The sequence below is a fragment of the Platichthys flesus genome, chromosome 8, assembly GCF_949316205.1.
Source record: "Platichthys flesus chromosome 8, fPlaFle2.1, whole genome shotgun sequence".
NCBI classification, from domain to species: Eukaryota; Metazoa; Chordata; class Actinopteri; order Pleuronectiformes; family Pleuronectidae; genus Platichthys; species Platichthys flesus.
Genome location: NC_084952.1, coordinates 9,813,559 through 9,827,033, shown reverse-complemented (window position 1 = coordinate 9,827,033; position 13,475 = coordinate 9,813,559). Strand labels below are relative to the sequence as shown.

Sequence of the window (13,475 nt, the reverse complement as noted above, 5' to 3'; positions counted from 1 at the left end):
CAATACACACATCTTGTGTAATTCATAGTTTACTATCACTGCCAAGCATTCATCATCACCCTGCTACTTTCTCACTCATTCACAACTTTTCAAGGCTGATTGTACAGAAGTAAGTTACTCATATTATCAATGAGCCTTTTCTGTAATAATTCCTCCTTTTCACACTGGACATTGAAAGTTTTTTTTTTACTTTATCTTGAAACATTTGCCAATTTGTTATAGGTATAAGTACTGTTTGAGATTTTACAAGATTTCTCTTCACTTCTATGGATTTAGGTGATAACATAAAGATTTACTGCTTTATATGAAACATTTGTCTTGAGAATGACTCAATTAAATAATCATTATTATTTCCTTTTGAGTCTGCCAGATACCAGTGATTCAGAACTGACGTTGTTGTCAGCAGATGTGGTAAATATGAAAACAAAATACTCTCTGAAACTTAAGCTGCTATTGTCAGGTATCTAAAGTTTTTCCATGTTTCACTAAGGGGTTTTCTGAGTAAGTTAAGAAGTAGCAGCTGTATGTTTCTTACAGTGTGTGCTCAATTATATAACAATATGTTATAAACAGTTTTTTAAATGTACTTTTATGGAGCTCATAAAGTTTAAATCTCCAAAGTTAATTCCTGCACTGTTACTCATTATCTGAGTCATTTACTAAGAAGTGGTTGGCTTCCTGTTGAAAACATTGTGGTGGCTCCAGCTGTCTGACAGCCAGGTGTGGCCCCAGATTTCTCTTTTGTGCAGCTATGACTAACGTTATAACTCAGGGTGTGGGATTAAAATCAGGAACCAGAGGGCAGGTAACCATGCAGGAACTAGTCAGGACCCACCACAGATCTGTGATATTTGGTTTGCGGTGGTCTCCTCTATGGTTTCAATGCTGGGCTTTTACACCCATTTCCCTACGGCTGGATCATTGTACTGATACACAAGCTCCGGTGATCTGGGCCTGACTTGATGGAAATTATGTTTTCTTAGCTCAGGTTGAACAGGGAAACACTAAGAGCTGTTGAATTTTATGTTAAAGAAATCCATGCTGTATATTTAAGATGAGGTTGTTTGAAAATCAATTATAATTGAGCTGTACAGACAGAACAAATTATTTTAAAAAGATAATATCAACAATTATGAAGCAGCTGAAAAGCCATGGGCCTGCAGCTTCTTTTAATGGAATCAGGAAAAACTCACCGGTGAGATCTCAGTCTATTCTTACCTCATCCTATCCTCCTGTTTCACCCACTTGGTCCACTGCCACAGCCTGTGCAGTACAGGCCCACATTTGATAACCTCGTCAAGCAGGATTACTAAGCCTTGAAAGATCCACGTGTATTCAACCTTCTGGAGGTTTTGTCTGCCAAAAATCGGTAACAATATATGGACTCCACTGTGTGTATGTATAAGTACCATTAACTCAGGAAATGTACAGGAGTATTCTTGGCAAGATATGAATCAAATATCAAGAATGAATGTACATTTTCTTCAGAGAAGGAGCCTCTGTCAGTGATATATTGTTTTTAAACAAGATATTACATTATTGATGAAGATGCGTGAATGTGTGAGCAGCATTTAACGTTTACTTTATATAGCTACAGTTCGATAATTAAGTCCAGTGGTGCCCAGACTACGGTTCGAGCCCTCCTAATGGAACACAAGAGAAATCTGAGGGGTGTTGACTTGACAAACGTCTGCCACCACGGTTTTCTTCTGTTTTGGGGGGTTTTATCAGTCAGGCCTTGAAATGTCAACTGTAAACTACTGGATTTCACGGGAAATCTCTTTCCAGTGAAACTGCAAGACACTCACAGACATCTGGGGCACAAGCTGAAATGGCTGGGAACAACTTGTTTAATCTTCAACAATATATTGTATTTTACAAGAATACCTCACATTAAAGGTTCAGTGAGTAGAACTTAGTGACAGCTAGTGGTGCAGTTGCATGTAGCAGCTGAAAACCCTCACCTCCCCCTCCTCTTCCAAACATGAAAGAGGACCTATGGTAACCTTTAGTTGTCATAAAAACTCAAAAGGTGTTTAGTTTACTAATATTAAATATTAAGGTCAAGTAGAAGTATTTCAAAATTGTACTTAAGTGCAGTGCTTGAGTAAATGCCCAGTTACTTTCAACCACTGAGCCTCTGCTGCATCCAAACTGTCTAAACACATACAAATAAATTACAACTCGTCTTTTTATAATGGAAGTAGAATTGAATGACACAGAAATGTTTATGTTTTTAGATATCAGCCATGTTGTCGCAGGGTTTGCCGATTCGTTCTGGACTCCAACTCCCAGAGGGCTTTGCGGTCGTTATCTGTGTTTACAACCAGCTGACTTCCGGCGCCTTCCCGTCCATTAGCCACCGATACCAACTTTCAACGATATCCGGCTGCACTCGATATTTTCCCCAGGAAAATCGCTCCCCGCGGATTCGTCAACTCAACTGGAGGCAACATTCCATCGTACTGATCCGATGCAGGTGAGCTCGACGAGACGAACGGCACATTTATTCAGCCAGCGAGCCAGCGACGGCAGAATTGCCATAAGCTAACACAGTGGCTAATGCTAGCGCTAGCCTTCTTATATTAGCCGCAGCTTATTTTCGACGTCTGTCCGCACGAAACCCGGAGCTAGGTGGTGTCTCCCGGGGAGATGCATTATCCTCAGATGCCTCTAAACAAAACAATTTTAATGTTGTAACCAAGCTAACTAGCAGCAGTGGTTGAGTTGAGCTAATATGAGCGGAGTTAGCCCGCTAGCTTCATTAGCCTAACGTCAGTTGTCAACCTGCAGAGACCAGACCTGCAGCGATCGGCTTTATTTTTTTATTTATAGAGGTGAGACCGTTTATTTGCTGTCAGGCGCTTGAGCTCGACGCGTGTTCTGGTGATTTGGTGATAACGCTGCGTCGGGGAGGTGTTGTTGGCGGAGAGATGTCGGATCGCTGGGTCTGCGGTGCTGTGCGGTGCCGCTGCGGTGCCAGGCTCCGGAGGCAGTCTCACAGTGTTTCTGTTGTTTGTGTTTCAGGGCTCTGGCCCCGTCTCCCGCAGCTGAGCCACAACCCGTCCCGTTCTCTGTGATCCACGTCTTTCCTCCCGCCTGAGCCATGACCACCCAGAGGGATCTCGACATGGTGAGTGAGGCTCTGCCCACCTTTCTCAAGATTGTTTTTCCAATGTCAACACATAGCCCACGGAGTCTGCCACACCATCCCTCATACTTATATCACTTGTGTCATTATACTGATTACATTTTCGGAAACGGTTCCCCCAAATTGAAATGATTCAGGGTCTGGGGGTTGGGGGCGATCATGGATTAGCCAATGCCCACAAACACTTAGCTGGGACTGGGACTGCTGTTCATGTGAACACCATCTGTCTAATCTCTGTTAAAACGTTGCCCTACTTTCCTTTCAAGGTTTAGACGCCAATTGATTGTACCCTCCTACTAAGTCGCCCCTCCACCCCACCTTGACCCACACAACCATAGGAATGGACAATATACATTTAGAGTCGCGTCAGAAATAAAGAAAAGCTGCAAAATCCTGCTAACTGTACTTGGCAGCTGAATTTATAACTTGTAAATATTCACTTAATAAAAAAATGTTTTCCATTCTTGAAGCTGTCACTAACCGAACTTTTGCTGTCTTTGTTTCATCGGTTGTACAACAAGGGAAATATATTGCTTTCATTTTAAGAAATGTATCTGCAATTATTCTTCCAACTACTTTTACAATTAATAATTACTATTTCTGTCCAAAATTAAAATTTCTGGTTTGAATATTTCAATGTGAAGATAAACATGAGTACATGAACACATTTTAGAGTATTGGGAGTGTTTATTAGATGGAAAAACGTATTTGAAGATGTCAACTTGAGTTCTTGGAAAAGCCTACGGTTGGAGTTTTATATATATAAATATTTCCCCTGAATTTGTAGTCTCAAACATTTTCAAGAAAACAATCTCCTGATAATTCTCAAATCCTAAAGACCTTTGCATTTGTGGACCACAACCAAAATGTATATATAAACAGCAAAATTATCAAACAAAATATCCAGGAAACCTGCATCAGGTAACAACTAACAGCGAGGCAGAGTGCGATTTACTGGATCCTCTCTCTTGGCAGCTCGCCTGAGGTATTAGCTTGTGTTGGGTTGTTTATAGGAAACCAGACCAGCATTGATTATGTATAAGCCTTTGAAAGCTCTGTTCACCCTTCAAAAAGAAAGTCATAACAGTGTTTAAAGAATTTAATGTCTGGCGTTGGATCGGAGAACCTTGAGCACATTCGTGATACAGGATGTTGCCATGAGCAACCAGGCAGATTTGACTTTGTTTTTATTTTGCCGGGGATGAAAGGGACGGGGACAAAGCTCGTTAATGATGACGTGGTGTGTAACTCCACATTGGGGTTATTCAGTTCAGAAAGGGGGGGAGGGAAGGGCAGAGGGACCACCAAGGGAGGATTGTATTTGTAAACAGATCAGAGAGTGAGGACGTCCCACTCTGACCATCACACCTCGTGGTTAATTCTCTTTGTTCTCTCCTCTGTGATTTGTGAACCAGAGAAAGTTCATTTTCAACCTGTTTTTAGAAGGTCACATGTCGGAGACAATTTATTCCGTCTGCAACTCTTGAATAGAGATGTCCCACTCGGCAGATTTGGTTGATGGGATGTTTTTCTTTAACCCCTAAAGATATTTTTTAAAGCAGTGACATGATTGATTAGAGATGATGGATTAATGGATTAACAAGGAAAAGTACTTTCGTTGGATGAGGTCATACATTGATCAATAATTTACTTCAGAGCGATGGTTTAGCCCAGATAACGAGCTGACCACAAAGAATAACTGGACAAATTAATAGGATATCGTGATCTCAAATCTTTTACTGTTGCTGATCGGTGTATTCAGCTTTGTGTGCCCGCCTTGAAGTCCTATTATTGTTCCTGCGTAAAGGAATCCAAGATTCTGTTGTAGCTAACATACACAGAAATGCTACTACGCATCTGGATGGACATATCGTGTGGGTACTGTATCGGCTGAGACTGGCTGCTTTTGTTTTCCTTTATATGTTCGGAGCTTCTGAAGTTAATTGATAGTGAGAATCTACAGGAAGACTCTCATTATTCTTCTCTCTTTCAATAAAAACCAGAATGGTACTCAGGAGAGCGTACACCTCGGCCAAGGCCCATCAGTCTCCTCATGAAACCACAATTAAATTAACCAGATTGGTACATTTAATTGGATCTGTAACCAATTGCACAAAATATTCAATGAGAAATCAAGGAAAAGTCACTCTATTTTGCAATGTTAAACAAATTGGGGGAAAAATCCTGGATCAGCTCCCTGATCTGGATCCGAAGGGACGTTCAATAGATTCATGCTTGTGTTATTCCCCTTCCCTCTGCAAAATTCTATTGAAATCTGTTTGGGTTGTTTTTGTGTAATCCTGCACACAAACACAAATGAAAACATATCCTCCTTGATGGAGGAGCATAGTAAACAAAGTGGTAACACTGCATATCTTCTCACTGTGATTCCTGATCCACTAAAAAGGATGAGCTTAACACAGTGATTGCACAGCGGCCGTCGGCTGTTCAGTAATGACACACATTGAAATGATTTTATAAGGTACATTTGTGCTTGTCATTTCTGTGTGTACTTCCCTATCTCTCCCTCAAGAATGTTAACAGCAGTATAAAGCTTGATAAGCCCTGATAATGCATCTTGCACCTTGCATCAAGTAAAAATCCCACTTCACAGCTGAAAGTCTGTATTTTAACCTCAGTCGTTGTTTCTTTTCGATGCAAAGCAACTGAACACATTGTTTCCCCGATGCTGTAATGTTATAAATAATAAATGGTTGTACATGTATTGTTTTCAACAATAAAGGTCTTCAACTAATGTTTGTGCAACCATCATCTACCCATCATATAACCTTCCATCTATTTTCTCTTATTATTTTGACTAAAAAATCTCAGAAAACTCCCTCCAAGCTTTTCCAAAATCCAATTTGGATGTTTTCTCAATATCAATTTTTCTGTGAAACGTCCACATGAGACAAATCAGGGAGTCATTTCAATTTAGAAGCTGGAAGTAGGTGTAATGTTTTATCATTTTACCTCGATGCTTGATTTAAATGGAAATGCTTAATTATGTTTAATGATGCTACGAATTTTAAATCTTGTAGTAGGAGTATGAATCGTCCCCCGTGGGTTTCCTGATGTTGGTACAATAATTACGCCTTCAGGAAATCTAGATGAGCCACTCGTCTTTCATTTTTAGTGTATATGTATTTTCTATCTAGATTGATTGGTGTGTAGTTGCCCAGAGGATAACATTTCTAGGGAGCCCCACTGTTAAAGACCCTCCCACACACATAAGCACAGTCCTACTAAGGGCTACGCACTGGCCATGTAAATTTAATAACATGGCCCAGAGCTGTCTGGGACATCTGGGGTTATCGCATTAGGCCGACAGCCCGGAGAGGAGCTTGCGGCACCCTGGAACTAAAGGGCCAGTGTTCTCCCCCTCAGACCCACCCTTATCTGTTCTCGTCCCCGGCAACAGGGGCTCACTTCAGTGTAAGCCCTCGGTGAATGAAGTCGCCCAGTCGAAGGGTGGAGATCTGGTGTGGATAAATCTAATTAGACTGGAATGCCTGTCTCTTCACAGCCTTCTGAAGGTCACCTCATGTCTGAGGAGGTTAGAGGAAGTGGAGGGATTCCTTCAGCACTAATTAAGAAGAATTCTAATGGAGGTTTGGTGTTTGTGTTGGTAGACGACGCTGTTCTATGGACTGAGATTAGGCTGCCTTTGTTTGTTGTTCTAGGTGCACCTCCGCCTCATCCTGGTCAGCGGCAAAACGCAAGACTTCACTTTCTCCCCAAATGACTCTGCCACAGACATCGCCAAACACGTGTTTGACAACTGGCCTGCAGGTATGTGTCCACAGGATTCAGTTAGCTGTGTTTTTATCAGTTAGCACTCACTTTTCAGTTTATTAGGGACACCAAGCTATAACTATATCACCCAGCAGTCTAATGTAGTTTAATACAATAACCTGGCAGTAAATCCTCTTAGCATGAAGCTTGTTTACTTTGTCTGCTGTTTAGTCTATCAACCGGGATTTGAATGAGGTAAAAAAAATAACAGGAACACCTTTCAGCCCATCATACTGCAATTCAATGCACTGTTGACAATAGCCTATACATAATCACACAGTAGAATCAGTACCTCTCAACACAGTTTCAACATAAACTGATAATAACCTTCATAAAAGTTTGGTGCCGAGCTGTTTAATTAGACTGCATTAGTTTCAGCTCGTTGTACCTAATACACTGAAGACTACACATTTCATTGATTTGTATTACTTTGTTGACACACCTTGGACAAACCTTGTATACTCTGTGTATTTTCAAGGTCAAAATCAACACAGGCTAATTATAACACAAATTGAACAGGTTAAATGTGAAATGTAATGATTGTATTGAGGTGATGTAATGAGAGCTAGAATATTAAATAATCCAGATATAAATAATTTAAGATATTAGTTTAGCTGAAACACTGGGGTTTGTGTATTTTTGCTCCTATGAAATGCTCAATTTTAGTTAATTATGAGACGATGTCCATTGCACAGATCAGACCTGATGATATGTTTGTTCTTTTTAACTGTAGATTAGTTATTCTTGCTGGTTTCTTTGCCATTTTACTACATTTTCACACCATCAGACTACAAACCACAGCGTTGATCTTTATGGTTTCCATTCTCTGATTATCTTTTATTTATTTCCAGCATGAGGAACGTGACATTATGTCCTGTTTCAGATCTGAGTGCAGCTATATTCCGTTGAACGGAAACATAGTACCAAACCCATAGTGATGCATTTGTGTCTCTGCTCTGTGATAGGATGGGAGGAGGAGACGGTGAGCAGCCCCAGTATACTGCGCCTCATCTTCCAGGGACGCTTCCTTCATGGCAACGTTACCCTGGGAGGTAAGACACAAACATCCATCTGGCCAACACTCATGTGGAGCGACAATTAATTTTACACACAAATTCCACTTACTGGAAACTTTCTAGAGCTTTCAGCCACCTTGTAAGTGGAGTTTTGTCATGCGCCATATTGTTCAGTTAGATCATTAATCACAAGGTAACACGCAATACAATGTGGCAGCAAGTTGTAGATTTACATTATGTGAACCTTGTGCTAAGACTGATACTGAAACATTCAGTTCTGTAGATTTGTACTTTACAACATATTTACAGTGCTGTTTCCACTCAGCAGATGTCCACCCCTACTTAGAGCCCTGAGTACTGACCATCAATACTGGTAAACAAAAGGAAAACAAATAAGAAATCAAATCTACAATATCTGTAATGCTAAAAGACAAACACCTGTCTCAGAAAGGAAAGAGAAAGATCCATGGCAAAATGAGGAATGAATTATAATAAAAGGTGTTCAGTTTAGTTTAAGAGCCAAATCAAAACATAAAAAGGTCAATGAAATTTAAAGAGACCCAACAGTTCCTACAATGAGTAACTCCTGAGGTAGATGGTATGACTGGTTTATCGTTTTTAACATAAAAGATCTACAGTTACAACAGCAGAACTTTATAATAGTATAATCAATACATTCAGAATTAGAAAAAATATTAGGTAAATAATAGAAGGTAAATATCTTCAAATACAGTATTAATGACCTCATCTAGTATCAAAGATACATGATATGACAAAATTCCTGCGTCTGTTCTGAGTTTTTCTTTCCGTTTACCTGATGTCCTTCCTCAACTGGAGGTGAACTCAGTTTCTCAAATGAGCAGCTGAGTCAAAACACAGCAGGTCTGATTTGATTATTCTAATCCTGTTAGACCTTTGACCTCATGGACTCGCTGCCCCCGTACCTGTATTGCACATATGTCAAAAAGAACTGGGATGTACTGACCACCAATCAGATGTTCTGGTTCTGTGGTTCATCATATAATACTCATAGGATTAGCCACCTTAGGTCCATATATATAAATATCTGTATAATATATATATTAAATGAAATGCAGCTAAACAATGATGACTCATCTCTGTGTCTTAAGCTCTCAAGCTGCCACCTGGCCGAACGACTGTCATGCATTTGGTTGCCCGGGAGACTCTTCCAGAGCCCAACTCTCATGGTGAGCATCTTTCATTTGTCTCATTTATCTTTCTTTTCTTTTATTTAGAGAGTAGACAAGTATTCACTTGTATCAGGAGTCTTACAACTACTCATCATGTTTAGTAAAGACAACCCTGATCATAAGATGAACCCTCTGTTGTTGAGAGTCTGTCACTTAAGCTGCTTTTCGACCTGCTCTGAACTCCGGAGAACCTCCAGCTGGAGCGGAGACTCTCCTGCTGCGCTGTGCGTATGTGAAAATCCAGCTCCAATTCTGCGGACATCCTCCGGAGGTCATCACTGGAAATGTCTTTTATTAATCGTCTTGGTGTGAAAGTTTCCCTGAGAAGAACTCTTAATTTAGTCCTTTTGAGCTCCTCATCTGTGTCGGCTGTAATTCTACATTATGTGTTCTATTTCTCACCCAGGTCTGTTTCTCGTGGTCAATTGTCCTTTTTCGTGACCTTTCATTAACACGATGCAGCGAGCCCTTTACTGCTGCTGCCGCTAACGTCAGCCTCGTCTCGCGTGCCGCGTCTGTTTGTGTTTTCTTCTGGTTTCAGCTGGATGTTTTTTTATCTCACACTGCGTCTCTGCTGTCTTTTGTAGGTCAAAGGAACAGAGAAAAAACCACAGAGAGCAACTGCTGCCTCCTCTTGTAAAGCAACAGAGAACGGCCCCCTCCCTTCTACCCAGGCCTCACATACATAACACACACATATAAACATGCGTACACTCTGCTCTCTCCTACCTGTCATCCAATCAGCCGTGGACTTCGAGTAAATCGCAGGAAGTCTGGTCGGGGGGGGCCATCACCCTCTTTGGTTGAACTCTTGTCCAATCTGAGGCTTGTTTTTGTGCCAATATATATTCACTGTTTCCCCCCCCCACAACTTTTACTTTATCTGCAGAGTTTTGCTGTAGTTTCTCCTTTTTATTTGAAGATCGTTACATAAAACAATACCTTTGCTGCTGGACAAGTTTTAAAGAGCTGTCATACGTTGTGAATAGGACCCAGGAACTCATCACTCTTCATGGACACTGACGTGCTATAAGGATGTGTGGGCTCTAACCCTTCCCTACTAGTCACATGGATGTTTCCCAAGGTCTTTTTCTCGATGGTGTTAACCCTCTCATTGCACTTAACCAGTTTGTTAACTCCGAAGTGTTTACTGTGTCGTCCTCTCCTCCCTCGTGACATTTTCTTCTTTTGATGAACAGACCTCAGTTCCCCAGGTGGTTGAAAACGCGCCATCCTCCTCATAGACTGTCTCTGCGTCTTATTAACTGAACTGTTAGGTCTCTATCAGCACCAGTGGCGTTTGTGCCATCTCCCGCATCCTGTTTGTTCCCGGCAACGGACCAATGGAGAAAAGACTTTCATTAGCAGCGTAAACACCTGAGGGATGTACAGGTCCACGGGGAACAGGAACAGACTCCCAGCGCAGAGGAGGCTGAGGATTTGCTCGTGTGCCATCTGGTGTCCTGTTCGCACTCTTGCCAGTGACTTTTACTGACTAGACCTTCAACGTTCCCCTCGAAGGGCACCGACACGGTGGGCCACGTAAATGCAGAAAGAAGAAGATGGGCGGAGACGGGGGAGGCGTGCGGTCAGTGTGAGACCCTCCTCTACTGGACACTGAAAATAAGGCGGGGGAAAGTTTCTCCCACTCAGGCGAAGAGTAAAAAGGAAATTTTTGGTGGTGTTTCACCTCCTTTCATTTGGATGCTGTCTTTACTTCTTGTTTGCCTTTTATTGTGAAATTCAGTAATATCATTAATATTGAAATTTAAATATATCAATTTTTATCTTGTGTATAGGTATTTGTTGAATTTTAGTGTGGGTGAGTTTGTGCCTGTGTGTGTGAGTGAGTGAGAGTCTGAGGGTGTGTGATGCACGTGGCATACTGTTTGAAGACTAGCGAGGGCATGTGGTCTTAAAGAGGTGGTGCACTGGGAGTTTTGATGGGCTGCGGTTTCTTCAGAAACAGTTGGAAACCTTTTGATTCCTTCCATTGAGTGTCCTTTGGTTTGTGTTTTTGTCAATCAATGTCACTGCTATGAAGTTTAGCGCAGTATGAATAAATGTCAAAACTAAAATGCAATGTGGTCTACATAAAAGCTTGTATTATAAATTAATAAATCTTTAAATACGGCAGCAGCTTTTGATTCCTGTTCTAGTTTCTCAAAATGCTACAAAATAATGAAATTATTCGTGTTTACTTTCTGTCTTTTAGGTCCAAAGTATCATCTTCAAACATGTTTTGTCGAGTCAAAAGTCAGAGACTGAAACGCATTTAAATATCAGACCAAAATAATTCATTGTCCAAACGGTTGTGGCTAGAGTTTACTACATTGTAGTTTTTTGTATAAACTGTTTAATCAATTCAATATGATTTTATTGCATGAAACTTTTAATTCAGCATTATACAAAATCAGAACATGAAGTGCTGTTATGATGCCCTTACTTGTTAAGTATTAATTAACAATCTATTAATATATAATGCATATATTTATGCATACATATATATTATACACATGAGAAGTATTTTCCTTGTTATGCTGTTATTTTCAAAGACCATTATGATCAAACTAGATGTAGTTGTATGTATCTGCCTCTAGATGGCAGTGGTTGTGTGTGAGTCTAAAGAGTGATAGTCCTCGTGTTCAGCTGCAGTGTTTTGGAGGATTGGAATAAGTTTTGTTTATTAGGGCCATAGATTTGTTTGTGCCTGATCTATTGATACAAGTTGTACTAATTCACTTTTTATAAACTGTTTCTATCAATCTGTTCAGGCTAAAAGAAAACCACACAAAGTTACAGACAGATATTTACTGACACTATCTCCTCTGAGTGGTGAGCGAATTCCTCTGTTGTTATGATCAGTTTGGATCTTTGTGCAGAGCTGATGTTCAGCAGCTCTCTCTCCTCAGCGCCCTGAGGACTCGGCTCCAGCCGTGCAGCCGTGACACGTCCAGGTTTCCAGTTGACACTGGCAGCGCACCTTAGGAAAAGTTCAGTCCACCCACATCTTCCTCAACACGCTGTTCTTCCAAAAGACCTGCTATTGTGTTGAAACCACTTGTCATTCTGTCTCTTCACATTTTCCACTCACTCTTATCTGAGCTGTGTTGTGCCACTGCTGCGGTTTGACAGAGTTTAGTGGAGGATGAAAAATAAACACAACTGTGATCAGGAGTCTTTAACTGAGAGTTCTGCTGCTTAAGTCCATCACGTTCAGACCTGCTGCTGCTGCAGGATGAATTGCTGCCGTCTGCGGTCGACATGACTCAAAGCACGCGTGCAGCCAGTCCATTTTTGGAAGGGGTGGGCTCAGGTCCAATCAACATACACTGCTGGTGTGTCTGTCCCGGGAGAGCAGGCTGCACACTCAGCCGCCCGGCCTCCCACTAGTCCCAGTATGAAGGGCCTCACTCCCACTTTGGCAGCTGTGTGTGCCGCTGTTCAGAGAGAGGGAGATTATCCAGCTCAAGCAGAAGTAATGTTAAACCAGTCAAACTGTTCTCAAGTAGAACTGCTTGTGTTGAAAACTGTACAATTATGGGACAGAAGTAGCTCGTAGCAAGACCATGTTTTAACCATTAACTCCAAACCACAGCACTTGACATGAGAGCAAACTAGAGCGGCAACAACCAGATGTGTAATTGATCAATTAGATCAAGGACAGAAAATAAAACTGCAACAATTGATATAATTCATTCATTATTTGAGTTAAAAACCCTTTCTAGTATTCACTTTCCCTATGTGAATATCTGCTCTTTTTTATACTTGTCTGGGACTGATGAATGATGGGGGGGTTTTCAGAGGAAAACATTTCACAACATTTGATCCATAGAATTCTCCACGTATCCACTTCCTCTAACCTGAAATGAAGCACAAACACCCTGGATACAAACGCTGCCATCTTGTGCTGATGACTTCTTTTGGATTCTCTGCACTTTCAATGTCACGCCCATACACATGCTCAACCAATCACGACTACAGGTTCATATCCTGTAAAAGATAGATCGCCACCAAACGTGACTAAACCTGAATATCATTTCAAGTTTTTGTCCGAATCCGACTGGCTCGGGTAGGTTTCATACTCTAACTTGGACAAGTCGGTCAGTGTGATAAGAACTAACTAAAATGACAGAAATCATATCTAAGAACATTTTTATGTATTTAAAAGACTTTTGTCTGTTCCATGTCCCAACCACTAACATGGTGGAGACACTGTTTATGACCTGTACTGCAGCCAGCCACCAGGTGGTGATCGTCCATCTTTATATGCAGACCATGACCTGAACAGAGCAAACAATT

At 41.1% G+C, this 13,475-nt stretch overlaps 1 protein-coding gene across 1 annotated transcript; it reads left to right on the top strand.

Moving 5' to 3' along the window:
- Window positions 1-2,319: 2,319 nt before the first annotated feature.
- ubl3b (ubiquitin-like 3b) lies at window positions 2,320-11,312 on the top strand. The gene is made up of 6 exons (XM_062393748.1): window positions 2,320-2,479; window positions 3,028-3,133; window positions 6,835-6,943; window positions 7,912-7,998; window positions 9,093-9,170; window positions 9,761-11,312. Exons 2-6 carry the CDS (start codon window positions 3,107-3,109, stop codon window positions 9,811-9,813), a joined length of 354 nt encoding a protein of 117 aa, XP_062249732.1. The 5' UTR covers window positions 2,320-2,479; window positions 3,028-3,106; the 3' UTR covers window positions 9,814-11,312.
- Window positions 11,313-13,475: the final 2,163 nt, after the last annotated feature.